This window comes from Phoenix dactylifera, unplaced genomic scaffold, assembly GCF_009389715.1.
Source record: "Phoenix dactylifera cultivar Barhee BC4 unplaced genomic scaffold, palm_55x_up_171113_PBpolish2nd_filt_p 000824F, whole genome shotgun sequence".
Taxonomy (NCBI): Eukaryota; Viridiplantae; Streptophyta; class Magnoliopsida; order Arecales; family Arecaceae; genus Phoenix; species Phoenix dactylifera.
The window spans coordinates 74,779-90,007 of NW_024068191.1; the positions used below are offsets into that span (position 1 = coordinate 74,779).

Below are 15,229 nucleotides of genomic sequence, written 5' to 3' on the forward strand. Positions count from 1 at the left end.
AGATATTATAGATAAAATGGATGGAAGGACAACATCGGCAAAAATTAGATGTTTAATTGAAACTTTTAAAGTAGAGATAGTATATGTATAAATGGATCAGATATTGGGGATATAAGTGTATTTTTTTTTTATATATTCTACAAATTTTTGAAAACTTTTCAAAATTTTTAGAATAATTTTAAGATTTTAGAATTTTTAATATTACCAAAAAAACCTAGGCTATTTGGTGCCCGCGTGCATATATGAGAGAGAGAGAGAGAGGGAGAAAGAGAGAGAATTCATATGTGGTCTAGTATGAATTTGTGCATGATTTGAGATGGAAGAGGCGTGCGATCGTGATAATGATACTAGTTATTCTAGTGCATGTTGTTTTGTGATATCAGTGCTATTTTGCTTTGTTTAGAAGTTTAAATAGGTTGGCTGCAGATGGAATCTTGCAGGGTCTATAAATCCATATTTAACAAAACGATCACATTTAGATTCAAATATAAAATTTATTTATCCAATTCAATTCGCAAGAGTAGAAATTTGGTTTATACCATTTTTATTATTGTACTTTTCTAGTATAAACACTTGATTTCTAATTTATGTGTTTGTTGGTCAAAAATATGTTTTGTTTTATACTTTCAAAGTTTTTTCCATTTGTGATTATTGAGCTTATAGGCGGTGGATCTCCAAATTTGTAATTTGATAGTATGTAGTTTCAAGATACTAAATCACATCTAACCGCTAGAATAGTTCATATTATATATATATATATATATATATATATATATATATATATATATATATATATATATATAATATGTAATACCAAAACTTAAAATAGATTGGCACGTGGTCTTGCTTGACACATAGATTGGCACGTGGGCCTTGCACGTGACAATTTACGTGGCTCGATCCGGTTCAGAAAACCACAACCATTGCATGCAAGGATCAACGACATGAAGCGACACCGGAACAACATCGAAGACCTCCGTCACTTATTAACATATTTCTCACCAATGGCGTCTCATGTAACTCCAGACGACATCGAGGCCAGCGTCTCCAAATTCCAAAGGTTCTTCACCATAAAATTCTTTCATTTTCCGGCAGAAACGGCTACTTCCAATCTCCCTTTAACCAAGGAGTAGAAAAAGAAGACAAAAAATACTCCTTTTCCTCCAAGTTGCCTCTCATGGAACCCCCCCAGTTTCCTCTTCTGGTATAACACCGCTCTCTCTCTCTCTCTCTCTCTCCCCCCGAGAGAAGTAAAAATAAATGGTCACCTGCCCCAAAGCGTCCGGCTCTGCCCCACGGATTCCCCTTCGGGAAACCTGGTCCACAAGTCCTCCAAGCCCCCGAGCTCCTCTTGAGTGGATATCCTTCCGCCACGTACGCCCTCTGTTATAAAGCGACAGCGCGCGCGAGAGAGGAGCGAGAGGTGGCGACGATAACGAAGCAAAGCCTAGGCCCTTGCTGCTCCGAAACAAAGACCATAGAATAATGCCCTCTCTCGCGTCATGACCAACGTCGCTACAAATGGCCTCACCTCCTTTCCAGGTTGAGGAAAATAGCCATTTTTCATGCTTTCTAGTGGCGAAGTATGGCTTCTTGGGTCCAAGTAGGAAAGAAAGGTGAGAGCTTTGAGTCAAGCAACTGGTTGCCGTAGTGGTATTTGGTGTTTTCTCAGGCCGGCTGTGTTCCCAGTAGTCGCGTACCGTGCACCAAGGGACAGAGAAGGGCCGCGTGTATTAGTGCGGGGTGCAAAATATGGAATGCGAATTTTGTGAGGCGGAGCTGCATTGAGGGCGGAAAAGTCGAAAACGGGAGCAATTAAAGCTGGGATTGTGTGGTTCCGTTCCCAGGTTGGAGCAGCAGATCCTTATCCTTCTCCCATCTCAACCGCTCCTCTTGTTTCTCTCTCCTCTCTTTCGGTGGTCTCTTCTTGATCGGTGAGTAGTTGTCGTAACTTTTGTTTTTGGGTGTGAAGTGGAAGCTTTCTTTCTGGTGGGTTGCTTTGGGCGAGTGGTTTTCTGTGAGAAAGATGGTATTTTGGGGTAATGAGGAGAGGTTTTTGGTGGTGGAAGAATAAAGGTTCGATCTTGGTGGTTGGGTTCTTCATTCTGGAGCCGTGTGGGCTGGGTTTCGGGGGGATGGGATAGGGGGCATGGAGGGGTCGGAGGAGGCGTCGGGCTGGGAAAGGTCCTCCACTTCCAGGGCCCCCAATACCGCCGCCTGCGTCGTCTCGAGTGGCAGCTTGGGCCCGGCGGCTGGCCCGAGAGACAAGTCGAGGGAGGAGGAGGAGGAGGAGCTGGGCCGCCTGCTGTCCTGCACCGAGGACGGGAGCTTTCGGCCGGCCGGCGCGGCGGCGGCGGAGGAGGAGGAGGAAGAGGGCGTGGAGGTGAGCCTGAGGGAGTGGCTGGACCGTCGGGGCCGGCCGGTGGACCTCCTTGAGAGCCTCCATGTCTTCCGGCAGATCGTCGAGGCCGTGAGCCTCGCCCACTCGCAGGGCGTCGTCGTCAGCAACGTCCGCCCCTCCTGCTTCGTTCTATCGCCCTTCAACCGTGTCTCCTTTATCGAGTCTGCCTCCTGCTCCACCTCCGGCTCCGATTCCTGCGAGGATGGCAGCGGCGCAGACGATAGGCCTCGTGGCCGACACCGGCCTTTAGAGCAAGAGGGGACTCCCGAGGCCGCCGCCTCTGAGGGACCGTCGGACGCCATCTGTCTGCCCTCAGGCTCGGCGTATGTGGATGAGGTGGAGGTCTTGGGGGAGGAGAAAAAGGCATTTCCTTTGAAGCAGATACTGCGCATGGAGTTGCATTGGTATACAAGCCCGGAGGAAGCCAGTGGCGGTTCAAGTACATTCGCGTCGGATATCTACCGATTGGGTGTTATTCTATTTGAGGTCAAGATCCAATCTTAGTGTGTCTTTATTATTATTGTTCTTATTCTTCTTCTTCTTATTATTATTATTATTATTTTTAGTGCTTGTTTTGCCTTCTGCTTGCTGCTGTTCTCGGTTTGATAGCCTGCAAGGTGAGTTGGTTGTTTAATTATTTGTTAATTTTCTTTTGATCAGCTGTTTTGCACGTTCGACTCACTGGATGACAAGCTTAGGACCATGTCCAACTTGAGACATCGTGTTCTTCCCCCTCAGCTGCTGCTCAAGTGGCCAAAGGAAGCTTCTTTTTGCTTGTGGTTGTTGCACCCTCAGCCGGAAAGCCGACCAAAGATGAGGTCAGTTAAACACCTCCAAGCTTGGTTGTGTTTCAAATTTCATTTTTCTTACACTTCAGCAGGTGTTCCTTTTTTGCAAGATAAATAGTTTATGACATCTTGGAGCAGGTGATGACATTTGCTCCTTTGAAATGGAAATGAATCTCATTTTTTTTGTATTAGAATTATTCATGCAATTCATCTTTTACTTAGAATAAAGCATGCTTTTATGCCTTTGACATCAAAGCATGGAAAATGAATGGCCAGAATTTTTGTGTTCATTTGTGTTGGGGTAGTGGAAGCATAGAGGTCTCCAATATCACTCTATTAAGATATGGAGTTGGAAAATGAGAGAGGATAGATGGAGAATAACACACACTAATTTTTTTCATTTCATCATTCATTCTTGCTTGCCTACATGTATGCATTACAATATCTAAGAAACACTTTAAATAGATCCATGGAACTCTAAATGACACTACTTGGAAACACCAAAAGGCACATCGATGAACACTCTACTAGTACTGACTTCACTGATGCATTAAGACTTTAATCAATACTTCAATAAGTTTGGTTTAATATCCCACAACCCTCCTAAACAATTTCTTCCATCTAGGCATCATTCTAGCTTCTTGAAAAATACGAAACTTGAGGGTCCTGGAAAAATGATGCTTTTTGGATTACAGTAATGTGTAGGGCCATCTTCATTGATGTGAAAAACCTATGAAATTTTCTCTCTTTCTTGTGTGGTATCTTTCCTTGAACATGTACCTTCTTTCACTTTGCACTCACATACTATTGATCGCTGTACTTCCTGAACTGTATTTGTTCTTGCTCCATTGGATCAAAGAACGCTTCAAATTCGGCCAGCTTGTATCGATAAAGAAATTCTCTACCCTAGCATATAACATTAGAATTTTTCAAGATCCGCAATTTTGATACCGGATACCGTATCGGTACTTTATCGGTTTGATACGATTCAGTATGGTATGGTACAATATACCTCTGTGCCGAAATAACTCTCTAACTATTTTTCTCAATGTCTATCTCGGTACATGTTGGTACGCCTCAGTATGGAGCGGTACGGGGCTTGTATCTACTTGAAGGTGTGTTTGATACCGTTTTTTTGTCAGTACGGTACGGGGCAGTATGGTAGAGCATGGAATTTTCTATATTTTCAATATTTCTTCTTTTCTTTGAAGATCTATATTTCCAATATCATAAATTTTTGCCTTTACGTTCTGTATTTCTTTCTTTTGCCTTTTGCCTTTTCATTCTGACCAAAATTTTACTTTAGACTTCATCACCTTCTGTCTTTTCTATTTTTATACCTTTTGGAAGTCACAGAATGCATGGAAGCGAGCTTTTTTGTTTGGTTATTATAGTAATGTTAGAAACTATTAAGAAATAATTTTGGTTTGTTGTTTTGAAGGATACTAGACTTGGCAGAAATGATTCATGTAATGTGTCTTATAGCATGCTTATTAACCAAGAGAGGCATTCTGTAGCATATAGCAGTGACAAATTCAATCATACAAAGTGGTGCTATTTTACACATTTGCAAGGACTTATATGCTGGCACAATCTTGTTAATTAATCATTTGATGATCATTTTTAACCATGAGCCATTATGATGTACTGGGTTTATAAAATCTGTTGAGCAAGATTCACCGTCTCGGTACCGGATCCCGTACCGATACCACACTAGCACAGTGTCGATACGGTATGATACACAATTTTTTTTGGCGTACAGAGTATCAGTATACCACCCATACCGGATACCGGTATTGAACCAGTATGGTACAGTATGCTCTGTATCATCCGATTTGGGCCAGTACGACCTTACTGTTGAGTGCTTAAGTGCTAGTGACAATGCTTACTGGTCAAACTTGAATATTCGAGTATTGCATGCAAATGTGACAATACCCTGATCAAAAAGCTCAATTTTATTGACTGTCTATGGTTGTTGCTAATGTTAAGAGAAGAAGACTCTGAAATTTCTAACTGGCAATTGTTGAACTGCCCGGCAGATATCATCAAGATAGTTTTCCATGATAGCTAGCCAATCTGCAGTCTCATTCATTGCATTTCCAAGATTTGAATAATCATTAACGGAAATTATGTAAGGATCAGCTTGTTAGACTTCATAATAATTGCATTCATTGAGAATAAATTTGGTTGATCGTTTTTATAGGTTTGGTGCTTGATGGTTATTCTATTGCTGAGTACAATAATGGTTAATGATCATAGCAGGAGCTTTCACATGCCCCTGCTATGATGACCAGGGATTTTAAACATGAATATTTGTTCTTGTGTTTTCAAAGGCAAGAGGAGCTTCTGATTTATTACATATGATTGCTGATTTTTTTTCAAACATGGCACACCTTATTAGTGTATTAAGGCATCAAATATAAATTAAATATTGCTTTTCTATGGCCCAATTGTATGGTTGTATGGATATTGATTTCCAATTTCCATTGCCTTAGACAAAATAGAAAAGTGAGCTAAATCTCAAAGAAGATTTGGTGAAGAGAGAAGCACTGCTTTTTTTTTTAATTTATTTTTTAAACTGTCATGTTTCGTTCCTTAGTGATTCTGTAATCTTGCTGTCAGAGCTTGTTCTTGATAAATCAGTGACTGTTTTTCATCTCAGGGCCCTTCTAGTGCATGTGCACGTGTCTATTTTAAAGGCTAGGATACCGTGTTACAGTTGTACATTTAGGGTGGCTAACACATTTCTATTCCTTGCCACTCTTGAGTTTCAAGACTTTTTGCTCAACCTCCTTTACCAGTCAAGAATACATAGTAATTAGTCAAACTTCATATCAATTGGGACAATACTATATGCTCCTTGTTATAGTTCATTTAGTTTATTATGGCGCCAGTAATATTTTATAATTGACAATGCATATTGTTATAGCACTTTTCTCTTTATTTTCATCGTTCCATCAGATGCAACAGGCACAGCATGTTTTAAGTTGCACGCTTGCTTTCTGCTACATCTTTTGTCAGCTGCAAGTCAAGAAACAAATGATGCATAGCTTGGGACATACATGTCATGGACTTTCCATTGTGTTGTGACAAGTTTCTCTGTTGATTTAATTCATTGCAGAGCTGAAACATTTGCGGGAAAATTCACCTTTATTTTGAAACCAGAACTTTAAGTATGTTGCAGGTCAACAATTTTATTAAAGAATAAATTAATAAACCCTTCCACCACCAGACATGCAATTGGCTTCCATGCCCTTGTTTCTTCCGGCCCATTGTGACTGAATTTGGTTGAAGGTTGATATTTGGAATAGCGCTTCCAGTTTTTTGGGGAATATATGGTTCGGTAGAAGTGTACTTTACATTATTTATGCATGCTTGATGAACATCCTCTGTCAGATCTCTAGCTAATTAGTGCTTCTTTAGGCCTGATTTTTTTTTAATTTTTTATATTTATTCGTTTAAAGAATGGAGCGAACAGCTATCGTGCACACTTCTTAAAATCTTCAGTGGCCATGAGAGTGATTAAAGGATGACTCGTTTTGTGTGCTATATCGCAGTGAGGTATTAAAAAGTGAGTTTCTAAATCAACCAAAACATAGTTTGGAAGAGCGTGAAGCAGCAATTAAGTTAAGAGAGGAGATAGAAGTTCAAGAATTGCTCCTGGAATTTCTTTTGCAGTTGCAGCAAAGAAAACAGGAAGCTGCTGATAGATTGCATGATACAATCTGTTTTCTCTCTGCTGACATAGAAGAGGTTCTAAACCAGCAGTCAATTCTCAAGCAGAAAGGAGGCTCCTATGCAGAGCCAGAGAAAGAGGAGCATTCTGCTATAAATAAAGTGGACCAACCTTTGCATTATCCTGCAATAGGTGAGTATTCATCCTGCTCTGGTTCCAGAAAACGCTTCAGACCAGGAATTCAGAATTCAAATGACAAGGAGCATAATAATATGCTTGATGCAGCTCCCAGATCAGAGATACACCCTCAGATTCAGGAAGATTTTCTGTCAAAAAGTTCTCGATTGATGAAGAACTTCAAAAAATTGGAAGCAGCTTATTTCTCAACAAGATGCAGGGTGGTGATGCCATCAAGCAAGCCCATAATTAATCCACTTACTAGTAGTGGAAGAGGATCAGTTGTTAGGACTGAAGGAAGTTCAGTTGGTGATTTTGCTTCTAAAGAGGGCCATAGTGGTGGAAGAAATAACAAATGGATAAATCCATTTCTTGAGGGGTTATGCAAGTATCTGTCGTTCAGCAAATTGAAAGTTAAGGCTGAAGTAAAGCAAGGAGATATTTTAAGCTGTTCAAATCTAGTATGCTCCTTGGGTTTTGATCGGGATAAAGAATTTTTTGCAGCTGCTGGTGTAAATAAGAAGATTAAAATCTTTGAATATGATATGATTCTAAATCAAGATCGTGATATTCATTATCCTGTAGTTGAAATGGTGAGTAGGTCAAAACTTAGTTGTATTTGCTGGAACAATTATATCAAGAACCAGATAGCTTCAAGTGACTTTGAAGGTATAGTGCAGGTAGGATGTCCGTTATGTTTAAAATTCTCTTAGTCTTTCATTGACTTTTATATAATGCTAACTCCAAGTCTTGTTAGGTTTGGGATGTTACAAGAGGCCAAGTGTTTGGAGAAATGAGGGAGCATGAGAAGCGCGTATGGTCTGTGGACTTTTCACTTGTGGATCCAACAAAGTTGGCTAGTGGAAGCGATGATGGTGCAGTGAAGCTGTGGAATATCAATCAGGCAATTCTATTCTTGCACTTGGTGTATGTCAGCTTTTAACTATTTGCATCACGGTCATCAAATTGACATTATCATGGTAACCTCATACCTAAGTTATTTCAATCATATGATTGTTATTGCAGGTTGGAAGCATTGGTACCATCAGAACAAAGGCAAATGTGTGCTCTGTTCAGTTCCAACCTGATTCTGCATGCTCACTAGCAATTGGTTCAGCAGATCATAATATCTATTGCTATGATCTTCGCAACACGAGAATGCCATTTTATACATTAGTTGGTCACACAAAGACTGTGAGCTATGTGAAGTATTTACATGCATCAAATATTGTATCTGCATCCACTGACAACTCATTGAAGCTCTGGGACTTGTCTACAAGTACATCGAGGATACTGGACAACCCTCTTCAGACCTTCACAGGGCATATAAATGTAAAGGTATGCTGACCTGTTAAAGATTGGATCTTTAATTAGATATATCATAGCTCTCTGTTTTGCTATATGCAATGAATACGTTTTATTTTCATGGATCCTAGGATCGTTGAAAATATCACTTGGTTATCTACAATTTATTATCTTCTCTCTGTAAACATTGATATAATGATATGCTCTCCTTTATCCCATTAACAGTAAATTTTAGCATATTTATATTAGGAGCCCTTGGATTTTCAAAATCTTGTTTCTTCATAATGTTACCAGCGTAAGTTGATCTTCGTTGGTTGTTTTCGATCATTTCAAGACTCCTAGCATGAGATGGAGCAACATTTCTCATCTTGTATGGCATCTTCAAGATGTTCATCCTCTACTAGCATTGCAGGCATGCAGATTTGCAACATCACTTGCATTTGTGGCATTACAACTCCATCAAAGGATGTCAATGATACCGTCATTTGCATGTAACTGTTGTGGCCTAGAACTATCATGCACTATTATAATGGTTGTTATAAAACAAAATTGATGCCAAAATATATTGAAAGAAAATTTCAATTAAAATATTGATCAGCTGTAATGTATGTTAGTAGCTGCTATAGCAACAGATAACAACTCATATTAGTCCTACTACAGTATCATGTACGTTTATTATTTATTGTTAGTATAATTAATATAACACAATTTATCTAACAGAAGATTATTGTGATAATTATTGACAATGGTAATAGTACATTGGGATTTAATTGCTCTTATGTTGTTGCAGCAATTGTTCACATGTTTAACGACTGTTATTAAGTTATTATATAATGTATATAGCAGAAACAAAGTGCCAAAATTATTATACTGGCCTTTCTAATATAACAATCATTATAACTCCAATTTTGAATGCAAAGAAACAATCAACCACTGCCGCATTCTCATCCAGGAAATAGTAATTATATCTGAATATTCAACTGCTAGTGCCACCATCCCCCTCTCTCCCCCCCACCGGATATCCTTCCAAAGTTGTTTTCCCCATTGACCGCCAAACCCTCAAAACAAAATCTAAAAATTGTTTCTATTCTAAATGACACCTTCTAGAACTAATGGGTTGTGTACTTTTACAAGTGTCTATAGTTGGTTGAGTTCAAGTGAGTGGGAACATTCATGCAGCGCCCCAGTTCTCAAGTTTTTGTTTGATAATCTATTGCTACTTTTTCAGTCTAAACATTTTTCCCTGTCACTAATATTGATATCCTTTGATATAATTAGATTGTGGCCTATGCTAATGTTCCTGCTACTAACTCATCTGTTAAAAAAATTGGAAAAAAAATCATAACTAACAACTGCTACTATATTGTTAAAATTTGAAGTTATTCTTCTTGTTTTTAAGTTTTACTTAGTTTGCTTTAGTTTAGCTTCTTTGTTTGATACATGAAGTTTTGACTCACCATGCTTTGCTTGCTTTACCATTTTTTTTTAACATTCTTTTCACCTGGACTGTACAAAATCCTATATAATGAAAGACATTTTTGTCTCAATACCACCAAATTGAATGCACAGCATTTTCTGATATTTGTTTGATTTGTGCGCAATAGTATTTTTTTCCTGGTGGAACTACTTGCACGCATCTTTTTTCAAGTCAAACCTTTTGATATGCAAGTAGTACCTATTTATTTTTCTAGTAGAGTTTTTTGGCATATTGTACCAAGATTCTGCCAATGCTGTGTATTAAACCTTTTCCCTATTTGCAAATTGTCCCAGATAAAGCTATATTTATTTGCAGGAAACTCTTAGTGTTAGCATGCCATCTCCTCTATGGACCATGGACCCTAGTTAACCAAAGATGGTAAATGATGATTTTACCTTTGGTTATTCTCAACCAAGCTCCACCACGAACAGTTAAACTCAAAAAAATTTTAGGGTTCACTCAATTAGAGAACGGGTTTCCCGTTCCCCTAGTTTAGTATTTAGGGTTCACCTGGCTCCACTCAACTTCCACCCCCCCCCCCCCCCCCCACCCCTTCTTCTCTCACCTCCTCGACCGACAAAACTCCTCTCAACTTGTGGGCATCACCATCAGAGCTTGTGGGCTCTGCCTCTGATTTCCTCAAGTAGTAGTGGTGTGAATAATATTAATGGCATAGGCACGATATCTAGAGCCCAGACGAGCTCGTGAGCCTTAGCAAGCCGGTAGTGGTGTTGCTGTTCTATAGCGATGGGGATCTCATGGATGACTTCCAACTCCAGGACCATCTCTCCTTACCTAGTGACCCCACTGCCTTCGCTGCCCAGGTCTGTGTCTCCAAACCCGACCATGCCCTTTAGATCAACCCAAAGGTGGTGACCATTCCATCCAGATGTTGCTGAGTGCTAAAGCTTGAGTGGAGGTGGAGAGGGCATGCATTTATGTTACTCCCTGGGTGGCATAGTGGTGTTTGTGTGTGTGTGTGTGTGTTGCGGGTGAGGGGTATTGCATGAACGATGCTAGTTGCCAATTCCTTCACCGGGTCTTGATGACACCGCTATCACTGCCATGGTATGCATCGACAGCTGAAAGATAGACCCCATCGTCGAGGAGTAGTGCTGAGAGCTGCTTCTTAGGTCCAAATCCTAGAGATTGGGTGGCGCCTCCCAGCTCATGGCCTTAACCTTCCCTTACTCCCCCACTAGATTAGTGCCGACCTCGCCTTTTCATCATCCATCAAATGCAGCAGAATGAAAGCTAAAGGTAGCTCCTTTACATGAATACACTTCAATTTTCCCATTTCCCTTATCTCAAATTGATCTACAAGCCTAGGGTAATCAAAGTTCCCATATGGCGGTTGCAGCGGCAACAAAAGGAGGCCTCTCTCTGTCCACCTAAATGCTAGCAAGAAGGAAAGAAGGGAGAAGAAAAGTAGAGGGAAAGAGGGGAAGAAGCCCTAACACCTTGAAGCAAAGAGAGAGCTAACAACCGAACCCGCTAATGTGAAGAAGAACCCTAGATAGACTCCCCTCCAAAGTAATTTGGAGAGTATTTTGGTGTCTCAACCCTCAACAGTCTCCACTAACGCCAAGATTAATGGCTTTTTTGGGGTCTGTTGATGGAACTGTATTTCAAGGTGCATATTGCAAGTAAGTATAGCTTTTTTGGATCAATTTGCATATAGGGATAAGGGGAGGTTTAACACCCAATATTGGCAAAATGTCGAGTGTGGTATGCAAAACACCCTTTTTAATAATATATAATTATTTTGTCAGTCTTTAAAGCATTCTTCTTGCAATACATTTGTTTTCTTTCTTTGATTCGTTTGATTCTTTTTCTACTGTTCCAGAATTTTGTTGGCCTATCTATATTTGATGGATACATTGCTACGGGCTCGGAAACCAATGAGGTATGCATTTTATGTTTCCACTCTATTTACCTAGTGCAAGTGGATGGTCAAATTATTTCTAAATAAAATCTATTCAGTGCAATATTTAGGTTAGTGATCCTTTATAGTATGTGATGAATAAGATATGACTTTAACAATTAAGACAGTAGGCTGCTTTATGCTCACACATATGCTCATCACTGGATTGAATGAGATGAAAATCATAAAAAAATGACTAGAAAACTATTCTGGGAGAAGTGACAATTTTGAGTTGTAAGAACTAATAAAACAACAGTGAGGGAAATATATGTGTTTCCCCAGAAGTGATGTACAATTTGCAGAAAAATATGAATGAATGCAGAAAAGCTACTTGAATGGCTCAGTGATCAACAAACATATGTTTCTTACAATCTCTTTTCCCTTTTTTTGTCCCTCTCTTTCTCTCTCTCTCTCTCTCTCTGCTTGACCAGTTTCAAGTTGTTGCCATTTGATTTAAAATTGCCAATTTCTGTGGTACAATCTTACGGCCTTCGTGCATGGATGCGACTTTATTGCCCATGTTGCTTGTCATGAATGACCAGGCAAGCCAAGCAAAATTGAATTCAGTTATTTTTCCAATAAATTTCAAGAAACAGCATGATCGCTAACGAATACACAAGTAATGTCATACAAGTACAACTTGAAGGCAGTAACAGAAGGTTCCCTGTAGGTCTGAACATGCTTCAAAACGATGAAATGGTGTTTTGTTTTTTTGCCATTTGTCAAAGGCATTTTAGGAAACAAACAGTTTAGTCTAGTTATGAAGACAGAACATTCAAAGACAACCTGGCTGGAAGATTCCTTATTTCTGCCATATGAAAGGGACATATTTCATGATTTTCTTATGCTATCGCATTGAATTTGCGTGTTATTCGGGTATGTCTGCACTCTGCTTCTGCTCCGATAACTAAGGAATTTGGTAGCTTTGACATTGAGAAATTATGTCTATACACTTTTCTGAAAATATGAGCACCATTTTGGATATCAAATATACATTCTCAGATTCTCACAGTTAACTGCCCAGTGCCCATTCCTTTGTGTTTCCTTCCTGTATCGATCATCTTTTCTACTGTTTTCGATCAGGTTTTTGTCTATCACAAAGCCTTTCCTATGCCAGTCTTGTCGTACAAATTCAGTATGACAGACCCCATATCAGGCCAGGAGGTTGATGACGCATCGCAGTTCATTTCGTGCGTCTGCTGGCGTGGTCAATCTTCTTCCACCTTGCTTGCTGCAAATTCTAGTGGGAACATCAGACTCTTGGAGATGGTATGACTCCAAAATTACAAGTGGATCACATATCAGGGGAAATGCTTGTGTCAGCACAATGATGTTTATCCTCTGAAAGTTCACAGGTCAGCAGAAGTAATCAGTAATTCAAAAGCATGGATATCTGTTGTGAAGTTCTTCAATTTGGTGGTTCCTTAATGATATTATAGGGGAAGCTGATAGCAGATGTAACATATAAAGCTAAGGAAAAAAAAGAGAGAGACGGAGGGAAATGATATTTGTAAATCATTGGTCTGGTTTGGGGTATATACCATTAGTCCATCAAATGGGGCCTTTTTACTCCAAACTACATTGTTTTTCTTTGCATGACCTTTCCATTCGACTGCCATCGGTGGTGAATGGGGTTTATGTTAATTAATCAATTAAACTAAGCCTGGTTTCCTGCTGCAAGACATGGAAAGCTGTGGTCGCGGAGCTTGGACTGTGAAGTACATCTGCCTCTATATCCTTTTCTTTAGTAAACCTTGTACAGTGTAGTGCTTGATGCCATCTTTGGCATATTCGCAAACTTTTGATCTCGAGTTGATTAGGAACGGCATCTGCTTGGGAATCACATGGCACATAGCATAATTCGTTTGCTTTTGGGGAATGAAAGAAGTTATCCTTTTTCGACCAAAGTTTCGCACTTATCTATACCCCAAAGATGCTTGATTTAAAGTTGTTAGAGAACAAAGTTGGGAATATCTCATCTGCTGTATCTATGATCGGTCGGAAGTTATGCGATTCCGGCCTTCTTGCTGGATGTCTTTAAGAGCTCGTTTGGTTCGCCGGAAAAGAGGGGGGGGGGGGGGGGGGGGGAGTGATTAACGGAAAAGTAATAAGATGTCTTTTGTTTGGTTGGAGTTTTCAAAGGAGAGAGACGGAAAAGTTATATTCCCATAGGAATATGATTTCCACATTTCATGGGAAAGTCTTTTCCATGAGGCGGGAATCACTTCATTTTTATTTTTTTTCAAAAAGATCCTTAAACATTAAAGAGGCATTAAAGATCTATTTTTTATTAAGGGTATAATAGGAATTATGCATAACTTTCCTAGGAAAGTAGATGGTCAACCAAACATAAACACTTTGGAAATCTATCACTTTTCCATGGTTAACCAAACATGCCAAAAGTATTTTTCTAGGCATTCTCTTCCTAGGAATCTGCTTCCTACGATCCAAACGAGCCTTAACATTCTGTTCAACTTACATCTCAATAATGTGTTTGTGAAAGTAGGCAAAAGATGGTTATAGTTTATCAAGTTGGTAATTTTTTCTTTGATCTTTATGCTAGAAGTTTGAGTTCTTTCCTTAACCGGACTTTGATGGGTTGAGCATGCTTGGTGGTGGGTTTTCTGTTATGTAGTCTATTACCTAATCCTCAATGGATAAAAAATAAAAAAAAAAATCAGCAAGAATGAATGCATGTGATCTCATAATATCAAAATTATTATTTATCTTTTAAAAACTTTTCTAAGAAAATATATTAATGGCAAAGTAGATTAAGTATCATCATAAAATATGGTCAAATTGCCCGATTTTTTGTTTGTATGTATGTGTTTTTAATTGATCGTATTTCTTTTCAAATTCAATCCTAATTCATTAAAAACAATTGGATAAGCATGCACATTACTTAATAGGATCTTTACAAGGAGATTATCAAATATGTTTGTAGGTCACCTTATTATATGTTAAAATGACATAAAGATAATTTAACAAGAAGTTGCAAACCTATGCATGAAGTGGATGCCACCCCGGCGCTGAAAACGTCTCCTACATCTATAAGAAAAATGATATAGAAAAATTGGTTTGGCCAACTCACCAAATCGAGAGCTGTTCATTTGAATATATAGAGCTACAAAAATTGTTTTCAGCGAATGTAGAGGTTACAACTTGTCATCTAATATAAACAATATTATATAACGTTGCTATTGTTACAACATAAAGAAAAACTGTGCAGGAAACTTTGTAGAAGACTTTGTAGCTGAATCGTTGATATAGTTGGAAGAATTCAAATGTGGTGGTCTAACAACATCCTTATCCAGTGTTTAGAATATGAGTTCTTTGATTATCTTTATTGTAATGAACACAAGTGGATGAACAACTTGAATTATCGGGATTTTCATAAGTAAAGTGGATCGGCAACTTGGAAAGGTTTACTTGGATCACCACTATCCTGTCTGCCAGTAATTAAAAATAAATAAATAAATTT

At 39.0% G+C, this 15,229-nt stretch overlaps 1 protein-coding gene across 3 annotated transcripts; it reads left to right on the forward strand.

Annotated features, from left to right (window-relative positions):
• Window positions 1–1,405: 1,405 nt before the first annotated feature.
• On the forward strand, window positions 1,406–13,430 carry LOC103709020 (protein SPA1-RELATED 4-like). 3 transcript variants are annotated; one of them, XM_017843300.3, is made up of 8 exons: window positions 1,421–2,887; window positions 3,062–3,219; window positions 6,747–7,057; window positions 7,151–7,722; window positions 7,800–7,946; window positions 8,069–8,380; window positions 11,671–11,730; window positions 12,832–13,430. In XM_017843300.3, exons 1-8 carry the CDS (start codon window positions 2,150–2,152, stop codon window positions 13,021–13,023), a joined length of 2,490 nt encoding a protein of 829 aa, XP_017698789.2. In that variant the 5' UTR covers window positions 1,421–2,149; the 3' UTR covers window positions 13,024–13,430. The 3 variants fall into 3 exon arrangements, 2 of the variants coding, with proteins under 2 accessions (XP_017698788.2, XP_017698789.2); XR_001879577.3 differs by having other exon boundaries at window positions 1,406–2,887; window positions 6,747–7,722; window positions 7,800–7,969; XM_017843299.3 differs by having other exon boundaries at window positions 1,412–2,887; window positions 6,747–7,722.
• The last annotated feature ends 1,799 nt before the right edge of the window (window positions 13,431–15,229 follow it).